This window comes from Sarcophilus harrisii, chromosome 3 (genome assembly GCF_902635505.1).
Source record: "Sarcophilus harrisii chromosome 3, mSarHar1.11, whole genome shotgun sequence".
Taxonomy (NCBI): Eukaryota; Metazoa; Chordata; class Mammalia; order Dasyuromorphia; family Dasyuridae; genus Sarcophilus; species Sarcophilus harrisii.
Window position 1 is genome coordinate 542,332,162 of NC_045428.1, and position 23,268 is coordinate 542,355,429.

General features: G+C 36.8%; 1 protein-coding gene across 1 annotated transcript in view; it reads right to left on the minus strand.

The window, feature by feature from the left end:
• GNL2 (G protein nucleolar 2) overlaps nucleotides 1-20,812 on the minus strand; it is a 23,358-nt gene extending 2,546 nt beyond the window's left edge. The window contains exons 1-12 of the mRNA XM_003765372.4: nucleotides 20,499-20,812; nucleotides 16,124-16,208; nucleotides 14,963-15,057; nucleotides 13,222-13,361; nucleotides 9,001-9,185; nucleotides 7,437-7,503; nucleotides 5,842-6,000; nucleotides 4,957-5,070; nucleotides 3,847-3,975; nucleotides 2,726-2,830; nucleotides 937-1,095; nucleotides 626-739 (exon numbers count right to left, since the gene is read on the minus strand). Coding sequence (XP_003765420.1) covers nucleotides 626-739; nucleotides 937-1,095; nucleotides 2,726-2,830; nucleotides 3,847-3,975; nucleotides 4,957-5,070; nucleotides 5,842-6,000; nucleotides 7,437-7,503; nucleotides 9,001-9,185; nucleotides 13,222-13,361; nucleotides 14,963-15,057; nucleotides 16,124-16,208; nucleotides 20,499-20,562 — 1,416 coding nt within the window. The 5' untranslated portion in view covers nucleotides 20,563-20,812. The remainder of the gene's footprint in view (nucleotides 1-625; nucleotides 740-936; nucleotides 1,096-2,725; nucleotides 2,831-3,846; nucleotides 3,976-4,956; nucleotides 5,071-5,841; nucleotides 6,001-7,436; nucleotides 7,504-9,000; nucleotides 9,186-13,221; nucleotides 13,362-14,962; nucleotides 15,058-16,123; nucleotides 16,209-20,498) is intronic.
• Between the last annotated feature and the right edge of the window lie 2,456 nt (nucleotides 20,813-23,268).

Below are 23,268 nucleotides of genomic sequence, written 5' to 3' on the forward strand. Positions count from 1 at the left end.
CAGCCCAAATCAAATTAGTTTTTCATCTTAACCTGTCATATCAACACATTTGGATACACATTCACATCCTCACCATAACTGAGGCAGTGTAGGTATGATACAGAAGAAAGGTTGTCTGTGGAGTAGAAAATTCAAGTTTCAGGTGCAGCTGCAGGTTCAGACCTGCACTCTGCACTCAGTAGTTTTATGACCACATGTACTTCCCTTAGTTTTCTCATTTGTAAAATATGAAGATCCTTCTTTTACATATCTCATAGTGTTGTTTTGGGCTTCAAATGACATAATGAACATAAAATACTTTACACACCTGGGAGCACTATGTAAATACCACTTTTGGTTTTTATTTTAACAAAAATTACAAGTGCCATAACAATACCCATCATACCTGTCATATGGTAAATAGTAATCCCTCAAACACCATTTCAAACTTAGCCACATGCTATTTATTTCCCTAACTCCAAGTAGTGATTCCTCAATGAACTAGGAAAGATGAATGGACCCCACAGCACAACAGAAATTGTAGAGGTAAAATTATCAAATGATATCAGCTTATCAGCTGAAATGCAGAAGAGGTTTGTATCTTAAGTATTAAGATTTCCTAGTATTATCTCTATCTCATTCTTACCTGGGAGGCTGATGGGGGATCTGCATTGGGTGGCTTGACAAAGAAAGGAATTCGGCCCCTTTGCCAGTCATTAAGAACCATCTTGCCCACAGTCTGCAAGTCAGGCTCTCCACCCTGAAAAAAAAAAAATCACAACAGATTTCTATCGGGGCAGTGAACAAAACTAGCCAACAGAATAGAGGCCTACAAAGACCTCACTTTTCAGCTCCATTATTATTGATCACATACTTAATTACCATATTACATTACTGAACACACTGAAATTGGTCTTATCAGTATATAGGACATTACACTGAGATGTTCTTTCTTACTTTTAAAAGCTTTCCAGTCCTGAAGGCTAGCTTTCCTAAGAAGTCTTCAGCATTTTCCCAATAATCAATTTTATATGTCTTACTGATATATTCTGGCTTTGCCCTTTCAAGCACAGCACTTATATGGTCTTCAGGACTCTTAATTTTTTCAACTTGAACCTAGAAAATAGCAAAGAAATTGATGTTTGCAAGCTTCATTGTAGTTCTTAAAAACAACATCCAGTTAAACTTTAAAAATTCCCCAACATTCTATAGAGCAAACACTGTGCACTAGGCTCTGGAGGGGAGAGAAAGTTTAGGTAATATACAGAATCTTACCTATAGAGCTTACAAGTAATTAACATGTTTTAGAAAATTTGTTCCATAAATATCATATAGCAAAACGAGGTCCAAAATGGGAAGAAATTATCACCAACTGGGGTAAATCAGGGAAAGTCTTCTGGAGGTAGTTTTTAAATTGGGCTTTAAAGGATGAATAAGAATTCAATAAGTCCAGGAGGATATTCTCTAAGTATAATGGCAGCAAAGCAGAAGGTGTACAAGACAGACAGTAAGCGGTCCAATTTGGCTGGACTGTAGAATACTTACGATTACAGATTTTGGTCATCTTGTCCAAATCTTTCATTTCACAAAGAAAGAAATGAAATGAAATTATGTGATTTGCCCAAAGTCATAGATAGTAAATGGTAAAAGGCAGAGGTAGGATTTGAACTTCCTCCAAACCAGTATGCTTTCCCTGGGATCAATTATTTGAGAAAAAGTTGGGAGATTAAGGTGATGTCAGATTGAAGGGTCTTTGAAAACTGCCAAGCAGTTGTATAATATATAATCAGAACCATGAATCAGGAAGCAAGTCTGGCAGTGAGGGAAGGATGGCACAAAGGTGAAAGAAAAAGGAAAGGCAAGACCCTGTTGTTCAAATCACATCCAATGTTGAAGCTGCTAAAAAAAAATTTTCTTTCCAATAGTATTTTATTTTTCAAAAACAGAAATATGTATTTCCAAAAACATGTAGTTTTCAACATTCATTTTTGTAAAACTTTTGTGTTCCAAATTTTTCTTCCCCCCCCCCCCCCTTACCTCTAAGGCAGCAAGCCATCTAATATAGGTTAAATATGTACAATCCTTTTAAACATATTTTCATATTTGTCATGTTGAGCAAGAAAAATCAGATCAAAGAGGGAGAAAACACGAGAAAGGGGGGGAAAAAAGACTGGTAAAAGATTTCAACAGCGTTCAATGAGAGCCCAAATTGCTGAGAGTCCTCCTAATGACTAGGAACCATGAAGTGAGTGTTCTATCACAGACTTTTAGCTGTGCAGCTTTCCCACACAGCTTAACCCCTGGGTGCCTCCTGCTAATCCTACAGACTAAGTATTTTAAAAAGGAAGGACTAGTTTAAAATGGGATGGAATATACACTCATGAATGCTGTTAAAAGGCTAAAAGAAACCACTTACTAGTTTTGGTTATATTCAGAAGCAAGGATATAGCAAGACTCCAAAATGACTCAACTCTTTAAACCCACAAATTTAAACACAGGCCCAGAAAAACACAGAAGTCTAGCTTCTTTCTGGATCCTATGTATAAACTTAAGAAATCCTCTTTGGGACAAAGCTGATCAGAGATGCCTAGGATTTCACCCACCACTCAAACAGGGAAAAGTAGAAAGGCTGTCCTGCTCAGTACTATGTTGTTGACAGACCTCAAACTACTTTTGTGTGAGTAAAGTAAAAATCATCTAAAGGACCCCCCAAAGGTCATAACTGAATGTGACCAAAAACACTCACCACTCCTTTCAGCACAATGTCTGTTTCAGAGTCCCCAGAAGGGTAAACCACACCTGGACAGTCAATAAGGAATATCCGACGCATTAAGGTGATGTATTGCCAGACCTGAGGGCAGACCAAAAAGTCAGAAAACATCCTTCTCTTCACTACTGAGAGTTTGTTCTTAACAACCAACTACTACACCACACCCTCACATGAGACCCATTGAAGAGCAACTTTCTGAGTAAGATTTACCAACTGTAGTTGTTGTTCAGTTGTGTTCAACTCTTTGTGACCCCATTTGAAATTTTTTTTGGAAAAAAAAAAAAAAACAAACTAGAATGGTTTGCCATTTTCTTCTTCAGCTCATTTTACTGATGAAGAAACTAAGGCAAACTAGGCTAAGTAACTTGCCCAGGATCATACCACTCTTCGTCTGAGGCTAGATTTGAACTAATAACGAAAATGAGTCTCTAAACTCCAGGATGGGTACTCTCAGCACTGCACAGCACGTACCACCGGCTGCTCCATGTACCAATTACCTCTTGTACTTTGTGCCATGTACATGACACTTCCACTGAATAAACCAATTTCTATAAGCTAAGGGAATAAAAATGATGCTGACAGAAATTTCACAAGTGAGCCTTCCTCTGCTTTTTTTTAAAAGTGCTGAAATCTCAACAGCAAACCTGCCCCCTTTCTCTCTCTGCAGAAACAAGCTGCTCTCCAAACATTCTGTACGTAAGGCCAGTACCCCCAATGGCCAGAACCTAGACAAAAGAATGACAGTTTTCTTAGATCCAGATATCGGATTTTCTTTCCTTTGACGTAGAAAGCAGGAGTATAAGAAAAATTAAAAACAGGCAAATATGAATGGTATGTACTCAATCATGCCAAAGCTTCACATTGGTCTTTAAAATGCTCTTTTATCAAAGTATGCAACAATTTACAACATACTAACAAACTGGATCTGTTGTTCTCATTTCTTGCTCCTAAACTAAGTCTATGAGGCTAAACTCTCCAAAACAGATTCATTCAGAAAATGATAGACGTGCTCAGAGATCCAGGCAATCTCCAATTTTTTTGTGTGTGTGCATGATGGAGATATATAACCACAAGACTTCCTTTCCAAACAGACCTACCTTGGTTTCTCCTGCAATGGGAGCCACATTACAAACTTTCTTGGAACGCAGAGTATTTATCACAGAGCTCTTGCCAACATTTGGATAGCCAATGAATCCCACACTGATTTGCTTCTTGTCAGTATGCAACTATTAGAAAAACAATCAATTAATACACAATTAAGAAACATTAATACAGAGATGATTTTTACTTATCTCTGCTCTACCAAAAACCTATCCCAATTTCTTATTGTTGCAGAAGGTTCCTATAGGTAATTAGGAGGTTGGACTGGATGCCCTTAGAGGAACCTTCCAGTTTTCAATCCAAGATCCTATATTAACAATACAATATAAAAAAGATGGGCAAAGAGGGGAAAAGAGGAGAAAGGAGGAGTCCTCCTCCAAGCTGGGAAAACGCAAGGTCATTGGGATAAATAAGTGAGGCTCAAACAAGCCTGAGAAGGAGTCTCATCAGAGTGCTGGCCACTATGTGATACATTTTTTTCAGTCACAAGAACTCATAACATTAGTCTGGTTAGGATAAGAGGGGACAGTCATATTGAAAAACATTTATGTATGTCCAAATGGAAACACAGATTTTAAATAAGTCAAAGAATTTGCTTTCTCTTCTATGTGAAATTATATGTATGTCTTAAGTTTGAAAATATGTAGGTCATGAAACCCAGAAATAAATAGGAAATCTCTATGGTTAGTTAAAAATTTACTTTAAAAATCCAACATGACACCACAGAGAAAGGATTAGTCATCATAAGAAAAGCACCATTGACATTTCACTAGGCCTGACAGAATCCTTAGAAGAAATTCTATGTCTGTCCCAACTCACTAGACCTCCCTTTTAGTACTTAACACATTCACCTCTGATCCCACATACCAAAGAAAAATAATTCCAAATAATTTTGAAATTTCTAAACCACACCTTATCTTTCAAGGCAAACTAGATCTGAGAATCAGATAAAAGGCATTTGTACACTATTTACCTCTGACTACTTGCTTCCTCACTTAGCAACAACCACTCTTCCATGAAGAGCAATATTAAAAGACATTCAATTTAAGTGAACAAACAGTTATCACGCAAAATGACTCCAAGAGAAATAGATCATATCTTGATACCTTTCCAAATTGACGTAAAAGCTGTATGAATGCTCCTTTGCCAAAGGGGTTGGTGAGACTTGCATGAAAAGCGAGCGTTGGATAATCCTGGGAGAGGACTGCAACCCATCGTTTCTAAAGAGAAAAGATATGTTGGTAAATGAGAAAATCCACATAGAAAACCATAAACTCTAACTTGTTTATTTACAGTACAAGGCAAAATCAGAACTTGAATTGCAGGAGTGTTTTTCAAATATACAGCTAATGTTTTGTCTATTGTTTTACAAATGCAAAACAATATTGTAGAAATACCTTCACTGCTCCTAAAGGCAATTAACAAAATCTGAAACAGACTAGTAACTGAAATGGATGTCTCCTGAAAAGGCTTATCTACCATGCTCTGGGAACACCAGTTACTGTGCCGTCACACACAGGACAGCTACCATGGGATAATAGAAGGAGCACTTTATTAGGGATGAGGAGACAACATATCTAGTGGAGCTGTAAGAGTCTGGGCAAGTCATAGCTTCTTTGAACATTAGTTTCCTCATATACAAAATGGGAATGAGAGCACCTGACTTTGAAGCTTCTCAGATTTGCTTAAACGATCCAATGAGAGCCTATGTGTAAAAGATTTAAAAACAAGAAAGGCATAGATGACAAAGTAATATATTATGGCAGCTATCTTTTTCTATTACTAATCTTAGAATCCCAGGGAAACAATACAATTCTGTTATCACTAACCACAATATTTACAATATTTTTACAATAACATCACTCTACTAACAAAACAAATACATGGAAAATTCAACAAATGTTCCCAAATCATGCAGCCTCTTCAAAAACTACTTGTTGCTAAGGCAAGAGCCACTATAAAGTTCCCTGGAGAAGGTTGGTTATACTTACTGTTGCCCATGTTGGGACAAGATCACATTTGTTAAGAACAAAAATTAGATGTTTCCAGGGTTTTTCCTTTTTGAGATAAGTCTCAATGTGAGGAGAGCGTGTGCCCAGTGGATCTCTGGCATCAAGAACCTGAACTACAACATCTGATGAGTCGATCACCTGTAAATCCAAAGAAGCAAAAATGGTTTACCACAGAATGAAAGAAAAATTCAATAGGAAAAGACAACATTTTTATATCTACAAATAAAACTGCAATAGTTCTATGAGGAAGGAAAGTAGGTAACAAGCAGACTTATAATTGCTAACTATTCTCATGGTCAAATAGAATCTTAAAGAGTTTTCATTTTTCATAAGTCTATTAAATAGCTCTCTGGATTAATGAAAAAGGATAACCGATGCAAATTGAAGTAAAAGAGAAAACAGGCACAATAACTACAACAATGAAAATGGCAAATTCAACAAAAAACAATATTCAAAAATTATAGTATGGTTCATATAATGCCAAACAATGAATGTGTTAGTTTTGAATAACTATATTCTTTTTTTACCCTTTTATGTGTAATTCTTTATGTTATTTGGAACAGTATTAAGATATGATCTGTTTCTCTTGGAATCATTTTGTGTGATATCCATTTCTTCACTTAAATTTCTGCAATATATGGCTCTTTGGGGAAGGGTGAGAGGAGAAAAATGAAAGGAATATAAAAACAAAAGATATCAATAGATGACTTAAAAAAAAAAAGAAAATCGATTAATCTGCCAGTAATTAGCTTTACTATATGACTTCAGTGCATTACCAAACAGAGGCCCTTACTTTCTTAAAATGACTCATTGACTTCAAGCCTGAGAACTCCATAAAAGTTCTTAAAACTCCAATTATGAGTTTAAATTAGAGGAGCCAGTGTTATTCCAAAAGATCTTTAAAATCTATGCTCTCAAATTAATGCATCAAGTCTGTTTGAGCATGCCAACAATGCATATTTATGACCATATGCACATACAAATACATACATGTAACACATATAAATATATGCATATGTAGGTGTGTATAGTGTGTGTGTGTGTGCGCAAATTTTTTTTTTTTAACAGGTGAAATCATCACTTTCTGAGTAATAAGCAAGATGGACTCAACCATCTTATTAGGGTGCTTGCCATCAAGTATTACCACTGAGTAACAATAGGCAAGTCACTTTACTTCTCCAGGACTCAGTTTATTCATTTGTAATGAAAGGACTGGATTAGATAATTTCTAAAATTCCTTCCAGTTCTAACCTAAAACTCTATGATCAAATAAATCCAAATAGAAATGATATTACAACAGATCTCTAATCAAATCTCAGTCACAACATACCTCTAATTATCCTAGATATGACTATTAGCAGTTTATGAGTAATATAACACCCCAAAAAGAAAGAGCTGCATTTGCCTGGACTAATATATACATATATATCTTTCACTTACTTGGTTGCACTAAAGTGGTGGGAGGGGTATGTTTCCTTGTCAATACTTCAGTAGATTAAAAGCACTTTTCTCAAAAAAGATCTGGTTTGTTAAAGAAACTCAGCACTAAGGAAACTTTGAGATTAATCTCTTACCTTATAGAGCTCTCCCCAGATTCGTTTGGACTGTCCCTTTTTAAATATCTCCTCTTGTGCTTCACTCCTAAATAAGAGAGGATACAGCTGAGCTAAGCAACTGAAATAGTAGAGTGCTGTCAACTTAATGAAAATGCTATTTAAGACATAACAACTACATATCAGAAGGAGAGATGAAAACCACTGATCTGGTGTTTGTCAATCAATGACAATGGACTGAATGCAAACACAACTAGTAAAGTGATATAAAATTTCAGGGTCTGAATTTGAGTCTTTATCTCATATTTATGTCATTATTATTATTAATACTATCACTTTTTATTTGTAGAGCATGATACACCTTATAGTGGTCATTATCTTATATGAGCTTCACAATTATGAGGAAAGGGTACATAGGGGCAGTTATCAAATATTTTTGTGTATAACTCCCACTAATGGATTTTAATTCATCCATGCTTTCTCATCCTGTCTACGTGTCTTCCTATATGTTCCCCTAGGGATCCACCTGAAATATTAAGGGGCATTCCTCCAGAATACGCCATACCAATGAAGCACACAAACTCCATGAATGAATGAAAAAAAAATTAAGCCCTTAGTATGGGTAACACACTGTGCTAAATACTGAGAATATAATAAATAGAAAAGTAAGAAAATCCTTGCTCTCGAGGAACTCGCATTCTAATGGAGGATTCAACACATATGGAAGGTTTTAGTTCTAGGTCAGAATTGTCCCATGGTCCTTAGAATGAAGTAGCAAACCAGATAGTAATGTTATCAGCTTTAATGTAATTTCCAGCTATAAAATCTTAGTTTTTCATTTTGAACCACTTAATAATGCCAAGAACATTGGTAACGAGCTTTTTTTCCTAGATCTTCCATAGCTATGGTTGTAGAACCTTTAAAAGCAGTTTCAAGGCCATGTCTCTAGGAGTTGCTTCCCTGATTAAGAGCAAATATAGAAGCAAGATGAGTGCTCTGAGGATGGTGTCCCTCCTAGGGCATTTGGGCTTATAAAACCATAGGTGACAGTCAGCAGCTGGTGTTGGTGGTGACAGAAAGGTCGGTTTATAGTGACAGTCACAACAACCCTGTGAGGTGTGGTCACGGGGATCAGAACTGAAGCTACCCTTAAGATTATCTAGCCCAAACTCCTCATTTCACAGAGAAATTTGTAAAATGGGGCTTAGAAAGTTTAAGTGTTATACAAATTAGATAGTTATATAAGAAGTTATACAAACAAGTGGCAGAGTTGGTATTCAACCCCAGATGCTCTAATACTCAATCCAATGTTCTTTCCTCTATACTAAGATGACATGCCTCTGTAGGATTATTTTCATTTTATAGGTAAGAAAACTAATGTTTATAGGGAGCATCTGATTCCAAATTTAGTACTTTTCCCACTCTAAACTTTTTAAAAAAGCAAATTTATTTGACAAGGAGTAGTGCATTTGTGTCAAAAAAAAAAAAAAAAAAAGCAAATGAGATTTTTCAAAAGATGCACTGTTTCAGAAAAAAAACTCCAAAACCCAACATACCCATTAGATTCCTTCACCCAGTGTCTTACCTCTCACCAGTATCTTCTGTTACTAAATCACGATCTTTCTTTTGGTCATAAGTCTCAGTTGAAGCCTCTGCATTTTCTATAAGAGACTGCATGTCACTTGCAAAGAGAGTAGGTTTCTTCCTCTGTGACTTTGGGCCAAATGTTGTTTCAAAAGTTTCTGTGTCAAGAATATGCACTTTGGAATGCTTAAAAAAAAAAAAAAAGTAAAAACTAATGAAAGTAGGAGGAAAGAGCAAAAAATTGCAATATACCTTGAAAGTTTTCTGCATTCATTTACAAGAGTGCAGCTTTAACATGACTTTAAATCAGAAATGCTTAAATAGAATGAACACTTGTTCTTCCATTCTGAGCTCTTCTAAGTTTCACTGGAGAAATACCAAAGTAACACAAATAATCAAAGCAAATATGAATAGTTTTGTAAGATCAGCCAAAAATTCTGCTTTATTTCACTTATCATAAACTTTAGTCAAATGTAATTAAAGCTACAATGATGAAAATTAACTTATCTTTCTGATCACTTTTTTTGGGGGGGGGTTTAAAAACAAGTGCACAAAACTTGCCAAATGCACAGATTTTGTCAAGGACAATCATACTCAAATTTGTGTTTTTTTTTAAACCAACTGTAAATGCCAACTTTTTCTTGGAAGTTCATTTCTTTCATGGCTAAAAGGAATTGCTTGTTTTGTAAGATGCATTTTAGTTTCAGATAACATTTTCCCTAATTTAGGTAACATTTTTATTAAATACACATGGAAAGTTTTTCAGATGAAAAACATCTAGCAAAAGTCCAAAATAATAGTTTAGATGTGATAAAAGAAACCTGATACTAACTAAAACTTGATGTGCCTGTAAAGGAGTTACAGGCATAGGAATTTTTGAAGCAGGATGAAAGTGACTGTTTTGGTTGGGCTCTATCACGTAACAGGATGTTAGCAGCAGGGAGTTATGCACAGCCTCACAAACTGTCTTCTGCCCATCATTTCAAGTTCTTTTATAAGCACCAAAAAAAGAATACTGTTAAACTGTGAGGGCACCTTATGTGTTTTAGCTCCTTAATAGTAATCATTTGGAAATTTAAGTATTAGAACATTTTCCCAGAAGCAATATGCTTCCTGAGTATGGACTGTCTTATTTCATCTTTGTATCCTCAAAGCCTAATAGTTTCTCATACAGTTTTTGCTCTATATAAATTTGCAGTATGTAAAGAATTCTGAAAGAAATCCTTATCTCCCCCAAAATCTATGTTAACTTTGCTGTTACATACAGCATTTCTGCTTCTCAGCCCAGTGTTCCATTCTTCGATCTCTCCCCCATTTTTAACCCCCCAAAAAAACCTCCCAACAACACAAAAACCCTCAAGTGAAAACAGAATGTACACTGGATGAGGGACTGGGTTTTAGGAGGCAGACCTCTAGCACTGAGTTAAGAGATTTTTGACCAATTCCACCCATCCACTGTCTAGTCCCCATGAATCTGTCTTCTGTCCATCTGAACTTAGACAAGTCTGTTCTCATTTATCTTCTCCTGTCTATGTTCAGCCTCCACGTATCTGCCCCTTGCATTTCTTTACTCTAGGTTCTGGTCTGGTCCCCACATGGCTGGTCCTAGCTCCTGAATATTCTTCCTCTTTTCACTTCTCTGTCTCTGACCCCCATGTGTCCTTGAACCATGTGCTGTCGAACAGTCCCCTTCTTGTCTCCCCCACATTCTCAAGCAAATCTACATCATGTAAAAGTGTTCTATATATAAAACAAGAACTATCTATATATGGGAGGTACTTAATATATGTTTAAATTATAGAAGATTGTGGAGGTTTTTTAAATTGTGTTTTTTAAGAAAAAATATGAAAATATTTATTAGGGTAGAATAAGATCATCCTGGCCTCCTATGGTCTAGAAATTTTCCTCAATCTCTTCACTCCTCTAACTGCCAATATCCAAGTGATCAATTCTACCTATACAATATATATCTTGATCTGTCCCTTCTTCTCAACTCTGACTCATTGATCCACCACCCCAGATCCTAGGCCTCCATCAACTCTCACCTGAACTATTACAAACTATCTTGTTTGGGATCCCTCCCTCACATTTCCCATCCAATCCATTTTCCACATAGCAGCCCAGAAAATGTTCCTAAAACAAAAGTCTGATAACTTCACCCTCCGTCCTGTTCAGTGGCTACAGTGATTCCTGACTGCCTCTAGGATAAAGAAGTATACAAAGTGTACCACCAGTTGTACCAATGACACTAGATACTCTCTTGTACCAAAATACACAGGCCAAGTGGTTTAGCAACATGGAATATTTGGAATGGTCAACAATAAATCAATTCCATAAGGATTTAATAAGTGCTTGTGATGTAACAGACCATGGGCTTAGGGCTGGGGATTTAAAGACAAAATCAAAACAGTCTCTTCTTCAAGGGATTTATGTTTTGCCAGAGGTGAATAACTTATACACAGAAAAATGCAAAAAACCCAAACTCACATACCCACAGAAGTTTCAGGCAAGGGGAGAAGGAATGAGCTAGCACTTCAGTTGAGTTTTAAATGGATCTAGAGTCTTAAAGGCAAAGACAAAGAGAAATGACATTTCCAGTATGAAGACACAGATTATATAGGATATATAATGTTATAGGGAATAGCAAGAAGGCTGGAACATAAGAGTATGTGACAGGGAGTAATGTGAAATGACATACACAGAAATACAGCCTGACTTCAGCCTGTGAAGAGTTATAAGTAACCAATAAAAGATTTCGTCATTTATCTTGGAGGCAATACAGAATCAATGAAATCTCTTGAGAGGGTGACATGACCAGGCATATTTTAAAAACATTCAACAGGGCAATTTAGATGGCAGAGGTGAGGTATGAGGTAGAAACACCAAATAGGAAGTTACTGCGATATTCCAGGTAAGAGGTGATGAAGGCCCCATCTAGGGTAGTGGACCAATGAGTCTGAGTTGAGAGAAGGAACTAGATACAAGAGATGTTGTATAGATAGAATTGACAAGCTTGAATATGGACAATAAGGAGAGTAAAGAGGTTGGGAATCATTCCTAGGTTGTAAATCTAAAGCACTACAGAGAGAGTACATGGTGACTAGAGCTCAGGAAGTGGGACAGATTTTTGATTCATTTGCATAGAAATGATAAATGAACTCATGGAAACTGATAAAATTGCAACAACAATAAAAAAAGGAGTAAAGAGAAAGAAGAGAACAGAGCCCTAGTTTACACCCAACTCAAAATAAGATTAAAAAGCAATCATCAAACAAGTAGGAGTAAAATCAGGTAAGAATAATGTCATGAAAACCCAAGAAGAAAAGAATAATTTCTCTTCCTCTTTTGAGGTAGGGATTGTCAGCAGTTTCAAAAGCTACAAGGACAAGGACTGAGAAAAAGCCATTAATCTATAATAAAACCTCTTTATTCTGTTCCTCATAAACCAGATTCAATCTAATTTTAAATGACTACCTTTAGTATACCAGAAAACATAACATGGGAAATAGCAATTTGTCCACGGCTCATGAATCATACTTTTGTTTCTCTGAAGGAAATCATTGCATTAATTGAATCTGAATAACCAAACCTTGATTCTTATTTTGTTTAAAAAGATGCTTTTTTTTGAGCTTTTCCTTCCATCACCCTCCCATCCCCACCCCAGCCAAGTTTTTAGTGGAATTGAAACTGTAATTACTAATTACATTTCTAGGAACTATTATGCAATTAGTCCATTTCTCTGGTTCAGTGACAAGTCAGTTACATTTAAGTGTCAGGGTTTTCACTGTGCTCCACTTTAGATTATTACCTTCTCATCTAAAAGAGAATATCATCACCTAAATGCAGCCAAAATCACTGATTCAACACTTACTGAACCCAAAGTACTCAATCCAACTCAACACAATATAACACAAATTTTGTTTTCTTCAAAAACAAACAATAAAATGAAATCCTACTCAAACCAAGGCTTTCTACTTCTGAATATTTGATGGAATCATCCTCCAAATAAAATAGATTATATACCTGCCCAAAAACATTCAAGTCAGAGATAACAAAAGAACACCCCACTCACAAAATAAAAACATCTTAATTCTGAGGGAGAAAAGAAGACTGTAAATATTCCTACTTCTAAATCCCTTATCCTCTAAGAAGAAAAAAATCTGGAGTAATGGATTTATTAGACCTAATTCATTTCCACATGAGATGTAGATCACATTCTTACATGAGGCTGGATTCGGTCATGGAGGAGAGACATTGGTAATTTGCTTTGCTTCATGACAACTTGATATGGATCCTTCATAACTTTATCCATTTCTTCTTGGAATTTCTGTAATGATGACTGCTTAATCACACGTGTATTTCCTGTTTTTACAAATGAAGGATGGTTCAATTTAATATAATGACTATGCTATTGTGAATGGCAAACTTTTAACTTCCCATTCCTTAAATACGTGCCATTCAATAAATTAAATGATTATGTATGGAGCACCTAACGGAAGCAAAAGATGTTAGAACAACAAAAAATTATGTATCTATCCACTTCTACTTTTAACCACAAGAAAATAAAAATTCTTTTTTTTTTTTAAGACCTTTCTTCACCTACCCTCTAACAATAACTCACCCATTAATCATCCAAATCGTGGGTTTTTACCCTCCTGACCTCAGTGTCTAAAAAGATCTACCATCCCCTCCTGTAGATACTTCCCCAACTGACTGGGCTTACAAATCTACTAAGTCTAGCACTGGGATCATATGGGCTTTACACTTTAATAAGCACTGCCAGAACTTGAATTCCATTGGCACAGCCTTCAAGAACTTATGATCCCCTCCACATTATGATGAGGTATCGAAGGAAGATATCAATGAGTATAAAACTAGAAAATAAACATCCTTTTGAATGGAGTTGGGGTTGACAAATTTCCTTTCTGATAGATTTGGCAAGGGAACTAGCACTCAATCAGAAGCAGGCCAACAAGTACGAAACAAAAAGAGGTTCAGTATAGTGCCACATTTACCATTCCTAAATATGGGAATATTTGGAAGAATTACTAAATACTGTTAAAAGGATGTTTTAAATCAACATAAAACATGAAAGGGAACAAAATGAAATAAATAATAAACTTCCTTTGGATAGGTATCACATAAGTTTTAAAGTCTAAGGATCTATACAATTAAACCATGTCCTGCAAATGTAAATGCTTAACTAGAAAATTCAGGTTCTAGAAAAGATTTTTTAACAGCTTGCTCTGTCATGCAAAGTGCTAGGAAGCATCCTTCATCCCACAAGAGATCAAGATTCTTCTAAAGGCAAACTAGAGAGTCCCTGGGCTCTCAAGGAAGGGAATTTGTCGGGATAGTTTACTCTGCTTCACACATGAAGTCTGGCAATGCCAGTAGTACCTCATGTGCTTAGCAATGGCTTAAAAGATGTCACTAGTAGGTAGGAAGTATAATACAAGATGGAACTTGTATGAAGTTTTGGAAACTCAAAACTGGACTATCCTTATTATCCTTTCACTTATCACTGAAGCCTGATATTGTCAAAAACTATTATATACAGGGAATCAAAAAAAAAAAAAAAGGAGTTTTGAAGGAACTTTAGGTTAAATCATTTTTTGGTCATAATATGGTCAAAGTCTGTTTATATCCACAAGCCCACATTAATAACAACCTCTCTAGCCAAACAAGAACCATAAAGGTTTTAAAGGCTTTTCATGTCATAAAGATGTATTTCTAGAAGACTTAAGTAAATAGCAACAACCATGGATTAAAACAGTAAGTTATGGATGAAATACTGCCAGCATACTTTATATCATTGTCCTTTCTATTTGTGGGTGCCTGAACTATACTATATAATTAAACACTTACTGCTATCAGAGACCTTGAACATTTTATTCTATCCAGCACCGAATGTATTATCCATAAAACAAATGGAATAGTAGGTGGACAATATAAATACTTACCAAACCATTTAATATTGGGTTCCACTCTTGCCACTGTGCCAGAAGCTACTGATGATTGATACTGTAGAGGTTTAATTACTTTACCACGACGGTTTCTAAATTCAAGAAATACATTTTGTTTAGTGATATAAAGACAAATGGCAATAAAAAAATATGATTTACTGATGATTCAAGAATCTTTGATTTTTACAAGCTAAATGAATAACGAATAATTCAATTACCTAAAAGTATCCTATTTAGCTGAATCAGATGACCAAAAAGTCATTAACACACCCTCTTATGAGAAAGCAGCAAATAATAATTTCTCATAGATGAGTAGTCAACAATGCTGTTTTATAATTTGGATACTTGGAGAGGAAAGCATTGGAGGGACAGAGATACATACTTGAATATTTTAGGTACAGGCTGGGCTGGTTCACATACTTGAATATTTTTGGTACAGGCTGGGCTGGTTTAAATGAATTTTAAGCAGTGGCTGACATGTTAAAACTCAAAATTCTAAACCAAATTGCAAAATGAGTGACTAAGGCAGACTGATTTAATCAAAATTTTGGTTATGATGCATTTTTTAAGAATGGACAGAGAATCTAATTACTAAACAAATTAGGACCAGCTAGTAAAATGCCACCCTCAGCAAGTCACTATAGTAAAGGCTGTCTCAGCAGAATTACAGCCACTATTTTCCAAGTGTCAGAATTTTTTCATTTTAGAATTTGACATTAAGAGAGTAAAAAGGGGAGGTTTTTGGCTGTTCTAAAACAATTCTTCCATATTGTCTGTTAAAAGAAAAACAATTTTCAATCTGGCAGCTAACAAACTCTTACCTATAAAATCATTAGCAAACATATTTATTATCTTTCAACTTAATATGATATATAAACCTGGAAAAGCTTCAAAGTAATTTTTCAAAACCTACAAATTTTATTTATGGCAAAATATGGTTTACTTAAAACACTAAAGTTTGGGGGTAGTTAGGTGGCACAGTGGATAGAAGACCAGCCCTGAAGTCAGGAGGACCTGAGTTCAAATCTAGCCTCAGACACTTAACACTTCCTATCTGTGTGACCCTGGGCAAGTCGCTTAACCCCAATTGCCTCAGCAAAACAAAAACAAAACACTAAAGTTTAGTAAGAATGCTATATAGCAGGATCCAGCGCTCACCTTCGTTCCTTTTGCCGATACATATTAAGGCGCCGGATTGTTGCACGGTCCCGCATGTTTTGACCCCCAGCTCCTTTTACCCGATCTAAGACATAAAAAAGTTAGATAGCATACTATCCAACTAACAAGTCACTTTTAATACCTCACTGATACCAGATAAGCCAAGTGAACATTTCTGTGAAACAGCAGCCTCATGCTCTCAAAAGATTAGCTTTTCATTATTATTAAAGCCACATGAAACAATTTTTGTTTCAAACCTTGATCTGCTGTTTAATATTGCTCTTTATTCCCCCAATTTCCTCACCAAAAAAGTAGGTAATGACGAACAAGGCAAATATTAGCCTGGCATTCATTTCTGTTTCTCTTTAACAGAAGAAAGACCAGGCACATCATTATTACCCCCCCACACACATACACATATGTACACATTTATATGTGTGTGTATATATATATATGTATGTATGTATGTAGATATATATTATTTTCCTTTGAGATAAAAATTTTCAACTTATAAAATCTATTTTCTTTGTCCTAAGAATTAAAACATAAAATACACACATACACACACACTTTGCACTAACAGTTGCAGTTTGGTCCTTTCTAGGTATTCTTAAATTCTATTCCTTTCAGTATTAAATCACCTTATTATCCTCCAATAGAGGTAGGCCTAAATAATTTAATCTTTAAGAATCCTTCCAGATCCTGCATTCAAAAACTGTAGCATTTGAGGAAATTCTCCAAGAGTACTTAACTGAAAAGTTAGGATCTCTGTCAATTCTAATTCCTCTACTTTGTTACTATGCTACATTACTTAACCTTTGCCTCAGTTTCTTCAACTATAAAATGGGGAGAACAACAGCATCTACCTGGGAAAGTTGTTGTACAGATCAAATAAGATATAGAAAAACTTACTCCCTTTCCTTCCCCAATCCTTACTGATTAGTTGTGTAATTTCATGCAAATCATTTACTACATATAAAGAAGGGGGAAAAATTATGTGTGTGTGTGGGGAAGTTAACTTATTTATTTTTATTGAATTCTAACATAAACTTAGCAGTTCCTTAAAAACAAACACTACAGGAGCAGCTAGTTGGTGCACTGGACAGAGAGCACCAGCCCTAAAGTCAGGAGGATCTGAATTCAAATCAGACCTCAGATACTTAACACATCCTAACTGTGTGACTCTGGGCAAGTCACTTAACCCCAACTGCCTCAGCAAAACCAAAACAAAAAAACACCACATGACTCTCTGAAAGAGTACCAGTCTGTCAAAATGGTTCATGGCACAAAAGGTAAAGAGCCTTTGCCCTAAACAGATATCTATGTTTTCAATTATGAAATGAAAGAGCTGGATTATACATCTCTACGATCCTTTTCTGCTCTAATATTCAATGATTCTGGTCTCAATAAACTAAATTATTAACATCTGAAGAAAACTGCCAAAGGTTCTATAATGTAATCAAAGGGGTTAATTTGGTTTTAAGTACTTTAGAGTAACATTTATTTCTGATTTAATTTTTATCTAAATATCTTCAATGTACTTTTTTTTTTTTTTGGCCTGGTCACCTCTTGCTTACATTACTCCCTCAAGAAAAAAAATAAATTAAGGTTTCTGGAGCCATTAAATATTATTAATGTAATAAAGTAATAAAACACTTTGAATAAGTGGACCATCAAAGGTTACTCTTGCTCTCAGTTAATATTGACATTTAAACATCTATTTTCTATATATAATCTCCAGGAAAAAAAAAAACAAAAACAAAAACTTTATCAAGCTTTTTTTTTTTTTTTTTATCCTTTCCTGTGGGAAAGAAAAAGAAAAACAAGTATAGTCAAGTCAAGCAAATTCCCAAAGTGGCCAAGTCCAAAACTTTGTCTTATTCTGCCTATGCTATCACTACTCTGTGGAGAGATAAGTAGTATCCTTCATTATAGGCCTACTGGAATCATGATCAATTATTTTGTTGATTAGAATTCTTAAGTCTTTTCAAATTGTTTGTTTTTACAATGCTGTTATAGTATAATTGTTCTATTGTGATTCTTCCCACTTCAGTTTGCATCAGTTCATGTAAACCTTACCAAATTTCACTGAAATCATCTTTTTCCTTATGGCACAAATTACATTTATATATCACAATTTGTCCCCCGGTTCTTTAGGTGACAAACACTTCTTAGTTTCTAGTTCTTTGACACCTCAAAAAGCACTGAGGTAACTATTTTTGTACATATAGGACCTTTTTTCCTTTTCCTTTGATTTCCATGAAGTTTAGAAATTTTAAGGGCACAGTTCCAAATTATGAATTTTTTAAAGTCAACATTTCTAAGAAAATATTGACTGTTTAGATCTAAAAATGTATAATATGGTACTTAAAAATTGTAAAACGTCTACACCACTTTTTACTTCTGGATCTGACCTGCCTGCTTATCTATCATGAGATGACTGACTTTAGATGATCTCTAAGTTCCTTTCCAATGCTCACTCAACATTTTAGAACTTGAAATGAAACTGCACTTATGGACACACTCTTCCAAAGAGGCTGTCATGTTGCAATTACGACCTTTACAAACCTCAAAGTAAACAAATTTAATAAACCAAATGAAAACCACCAAGTTTACTACAACAGTAAACATTACAATCTCTTGCTTTAAATGATCCATGTCTTTGTAACTTCTGAGTTGTTTTTTAAGGGTACTAAAAAAGATGATTCTAGGGATCGGATCTATTGTATTTTTCCTTTTTAGTAGTGCAAAATAAGTGCAAGCCCTTGTCAAATTTAGGTTAAAACACCAGCTTATAGTGCTTTGATACCCATCTACTAATATGCAGATTAGAAGTCACAAAAGCAGAAAATCTTGGAGTTGGAAGGAGTCTCAGAGATTATCTAGTTCTATCTGTATCTGAACAAAAGTTCATTCTGCAACATCTCCAACAAAATGTCATTCAATTTTTACTTCAAAGATCCAAGGTCTTTAACAGATCTCCACTGAAGAGGAATACTACCTCTTTTAAAAATTAAAAAAAAAAATTTCCTGTTACACGTAAAACAATTTTTAACATTGGTTTTTAAAACTTTGAGTTCCAGATTCTTTCCATTCGTCCCTGTCCAACCTTCTCTTGCTCACTGAGAAGGCACTGAAGTTATGAAAAAATATTTCCATAAAAGTCACGTTGTGAAAACATAGATATCCCCTCAATCCCAAGAAATCCTCAAGAAAAATAAAGGTTTTTTGTTTGTTTGTTTGTTTGTTTGTTTTTTTAAGTACGCTTCATTTACATTTAGACACCATCAGTTCACTCTCTGGGGATAAGCAGCATTTTTCTTATGTCCTTCAGAGCAGTCTTGGAGTTTATATTGTTGAACATACTTTTTGAGGCAGCCTATTTTACTTATGGACAGTTCTGATTGTTAGGAAGCTTTTCTCTCATATGCACTCAAAACCTGCCTTTGCAATTCGCACACATTGTTCCTCCTTCTGCCATCAAATTCTTCTGCTGGAAATGACTATATTCAACGATCCACCCCCTAATCCTCGACAAGAAGGAAACTAGGGAGATTAGTCACTACTAAAAAAGCTCTGCCCCTTTGCAATTCTACTCAGTTCCCAACCTAAAGATGCCTAAATGTGTCACTGTTATTTCAAATTTGCCGTTCCACTTCTATCTATCTAGAGTCTAAGTTTAAGGGTTTTAAGAAACTGAATACTTTAAATAAAGTTTTCAGAATTAGACGTCAGGAAGAATATGCTCGCGTCCCACGTGAAACATTTCCGAGTAAAAGCAGGTGAATCATTTATGTAACTGACTCTCTAAGGGCGCCCCTGAGGCTGGGTGCGCTCTCGCAACAGAGGACGGACTCCCTCAATTCCGAGTTCCTGACACCAATGAAATCTCACACATCCCCAGCATCATTACTATAACCTAACTTAACACACAATAAACGCCAGTCATCACCTCCGTAGAGCGGTGGAGGGCAAGTTCAAGATCTTTTATCCAATCAGCCGAGGGCTACAGAGCGCAGGCTCACAGAGTTAGGGCTTTGGAAGTCATTAAACCCACATTCTTCCCATTTCACAGCGGAGAAAACTGAGGTTCAAAGCGCGGACTGGCTAAATCAGAGCTTCGGGCTCCCAAATCTCCACCCCTCTCGCCGCCTAAGGCAAGTGACTTGTCAAGGGTCGCCACGAATTACCACCAAGGTAGTCCTGGAGTAACAATCCAGGCAGGAGCCTTTCCCCAAACACCCCGTACCCCATGCTGGCTGGGAGCTTAGCCAAACCTCGGAAAGGGGTCTCGGGATCATTCCCCCTCCTCCGTCCCAAAACTCTTCCCCACAGAACCTCCAGCCCCGAAGGCCTCCTCCCCCTGCTCCCGTACCCGGGTTCGTGCTGGAGGTGGACGGGTTGATGGTGCTCCGTCCTTTGTACTTGGGCTTCACCATCCTGCCGGCAGATCGGGGGCCGAAGCCTGAGGGAACTGGGACTCGAGGTTCGGGTTCGGGGCCTAAGCCGGCAAGACGGTTTGAGGAGTTTGGAAACCACCACGACAGCCCCCGCGCGCGACGAAAGACGTCACTTCCCGCGTGCCCGAGACTCCCTCCCCCGCCGTTCCCTTTCCTCGCAGCTACTTCCGGCCGGCGATCGCGTGCGCACGCGCAGATCGCGCGCGCACGCGCAGATCGCGCTCACTTTTCAGTTGCCCGGACCCTCCTGCCCCTAGCCGCGGCGTCTCAGCGTATGACGACTGCGCAGCCTCTAGTGCGCTGCCTTGTCGCTGCCCGGTTTCGCTGCGGGCCACCCTCGTGGGAGGCCTTTGCGTTACGGAAACACGACGTTTGTCTTTTCTCTAAAATCCCCTCTTTGCTAAATCAGGAACAGCATCTTGGGCGCCCCCCTCTCCTTTTCCACTGCCCTGCTCACATTTTTGTATTTCTGTATCTCTTCGCCCTCGCTTGGCCCCAGTCTAACCCACGAGGGACTGAACCCCACGTGTGGCCTTTTGCTCGTCGCTCGTTTGCTTTGTGCCTCCAAAACACTGGCAGAAGGAATCACCCATAGCAGGAGCTGGACATGTTGAATGAATGAATGAACCAATAAAAGTAAATGACCCAAGAGGTCGAATGTCCACTGAAAGGGACCTTAGAACCCAGAGCCCAGACTGTTAGAGCTGTTACATGTGTAACAGACTGTTGGAGCTAGAAGGGACGTGCAACATAAAAGATCAGAGCTGGAAGGGACTTTGGAACATAGACTGGGTGGTCCCGATGAAACGTAGACCTGCAACTGACAACTGTTAGTTTGCAGAACGTCTGTGCTGGTGAATATCAATCTGAAAAAAAATGATATCACAATGCGCTTTTAAATTGAATCTGCATCATGAACATTTTGCCCCTTCCTTAAGTCTAGACCATAAACAAATCAAGCTCTAATTTGAAACATTTGCTGATTTCTGACATCTTCACTTACATTTGAAACTGACTCCAGCATATCCCAGCTTCAATGGAACTCAGAACATAAAATGTAGTATGGCAGAGCTAACAAGGAAGAATTTTAAAGTATAGACTATCTTAATTACATCGGACCTCAGAATGAATGAATAAAGCATTTATTAAGTGTTTACCACAAAGGACTATACCAAGCACTGAACTGAGCACAAGATAGTAAAAGAAAAGGCAGTCCCTGCTTTCAAGGGCTCACATTCTAAAAAGGAGACTGCTGCAAATTGGATATAAAGGTCTCATGGTCCTTAGGGTGCAGAGGCAAAGCATACAATAATGTATCAGTTTTAATGTCATTTCCACAATAAAAACTGTATCCATTTCTGATGTTGACCCATTGGACAATGCAAAGATTGATTACAAGAACTTTCTTTGCAAAGATGCCTGTAGCATCTACAGAAGCAGTTGCTAGATTGCATCTCTACCGAATATGCTTCTGGAAGTTTGCTATTCATAATCAAAAACTTGGAGTTCGGGATACTAGGCTTTCCCCATCAGGATTCGAAAGATAATGTTCAAGGAGGTGGTATTGGTTTGACTTCCTTGGCACAGTCTACCTCCTAACTCTCCTTCAGGGTACACCCTAAAGAGACCTAAAAACATAGATTGTCAGAGGTGGAAAGAACCTTTGAACTTAGAATGTTGGTTGGCAGGGCTTTTGAACACAAAACATTTTTTTTCAGCTTAGTGTTTTTTATTTTTTTTTATGCATACATATTTATACAATTATCTTATTGCACAAGAAAAATCAGATCAAACCGGAAAATTTTTTAAAAAGAAAACAAAATGCAACCAAACAACAAAAAGAGTGAAAATGCTATGTTGTGATCCACACTCAATTCCCACAGTCCTCTCTCTGGGTGTACATGGCTCTCTTCATCATCACTGGAACATCACTGGCCTCAATCATTTCATTGTTGGAGTCATGCCCATCAGAATTGATCATCATATAATCTTGCTGTTGCCATATACAATGATCTCCTGGTTCTGCTCATTTCACTCAGCATCAGTTCATGTAAGTCTCTCCAGACTTCTCTAAAATCATCCTGCTGGTCATTTCTTGTAAAACAATAATATTCCATAACATTCATGTACCATAATTTATTCAGCCATTCTCTAACTGATGGGAATACACTCAGTCTCCAGTTTTTGGCCACTACAAACAGGGCTGCCACAAACATTTTTGCACATGTGGGTCCCTTTCTCTCCTTTAAGATCTCTTTGGGATATAAGCCAGTAGAAATACTGCTGGATCAAAGGGATAACTTTTTGAGCATAGTTCCAAATTGCTCTCCAGAATGGTTGGATCCATTCACAGTTCCACCAACAATGCATTAGTGTCCCAGCCCTCCTATATCCCCCTCCAACATTCATCACCATCTTTTCCTGTCATCTTAGCCAATCTGAGAGGTGTTTAGTGGTATATCAGAGTTGTCTTAATTTGCATTTTTCTGATTAATAGGAACACAAAACTTAGAAGACCAAAGTGGATAGAACTACTTTAAAGACCTGAAAATATCAGAGTTGGAAAAGACTCCAGAGATCATCTCTTTCAATCTCTTCTTTAAAAAAAATAAATTTCATCAATGCATTTTGTTTTTATAAAACAGTTACTTCCCAACACATAACACCTGTGATACAAACAGAGCA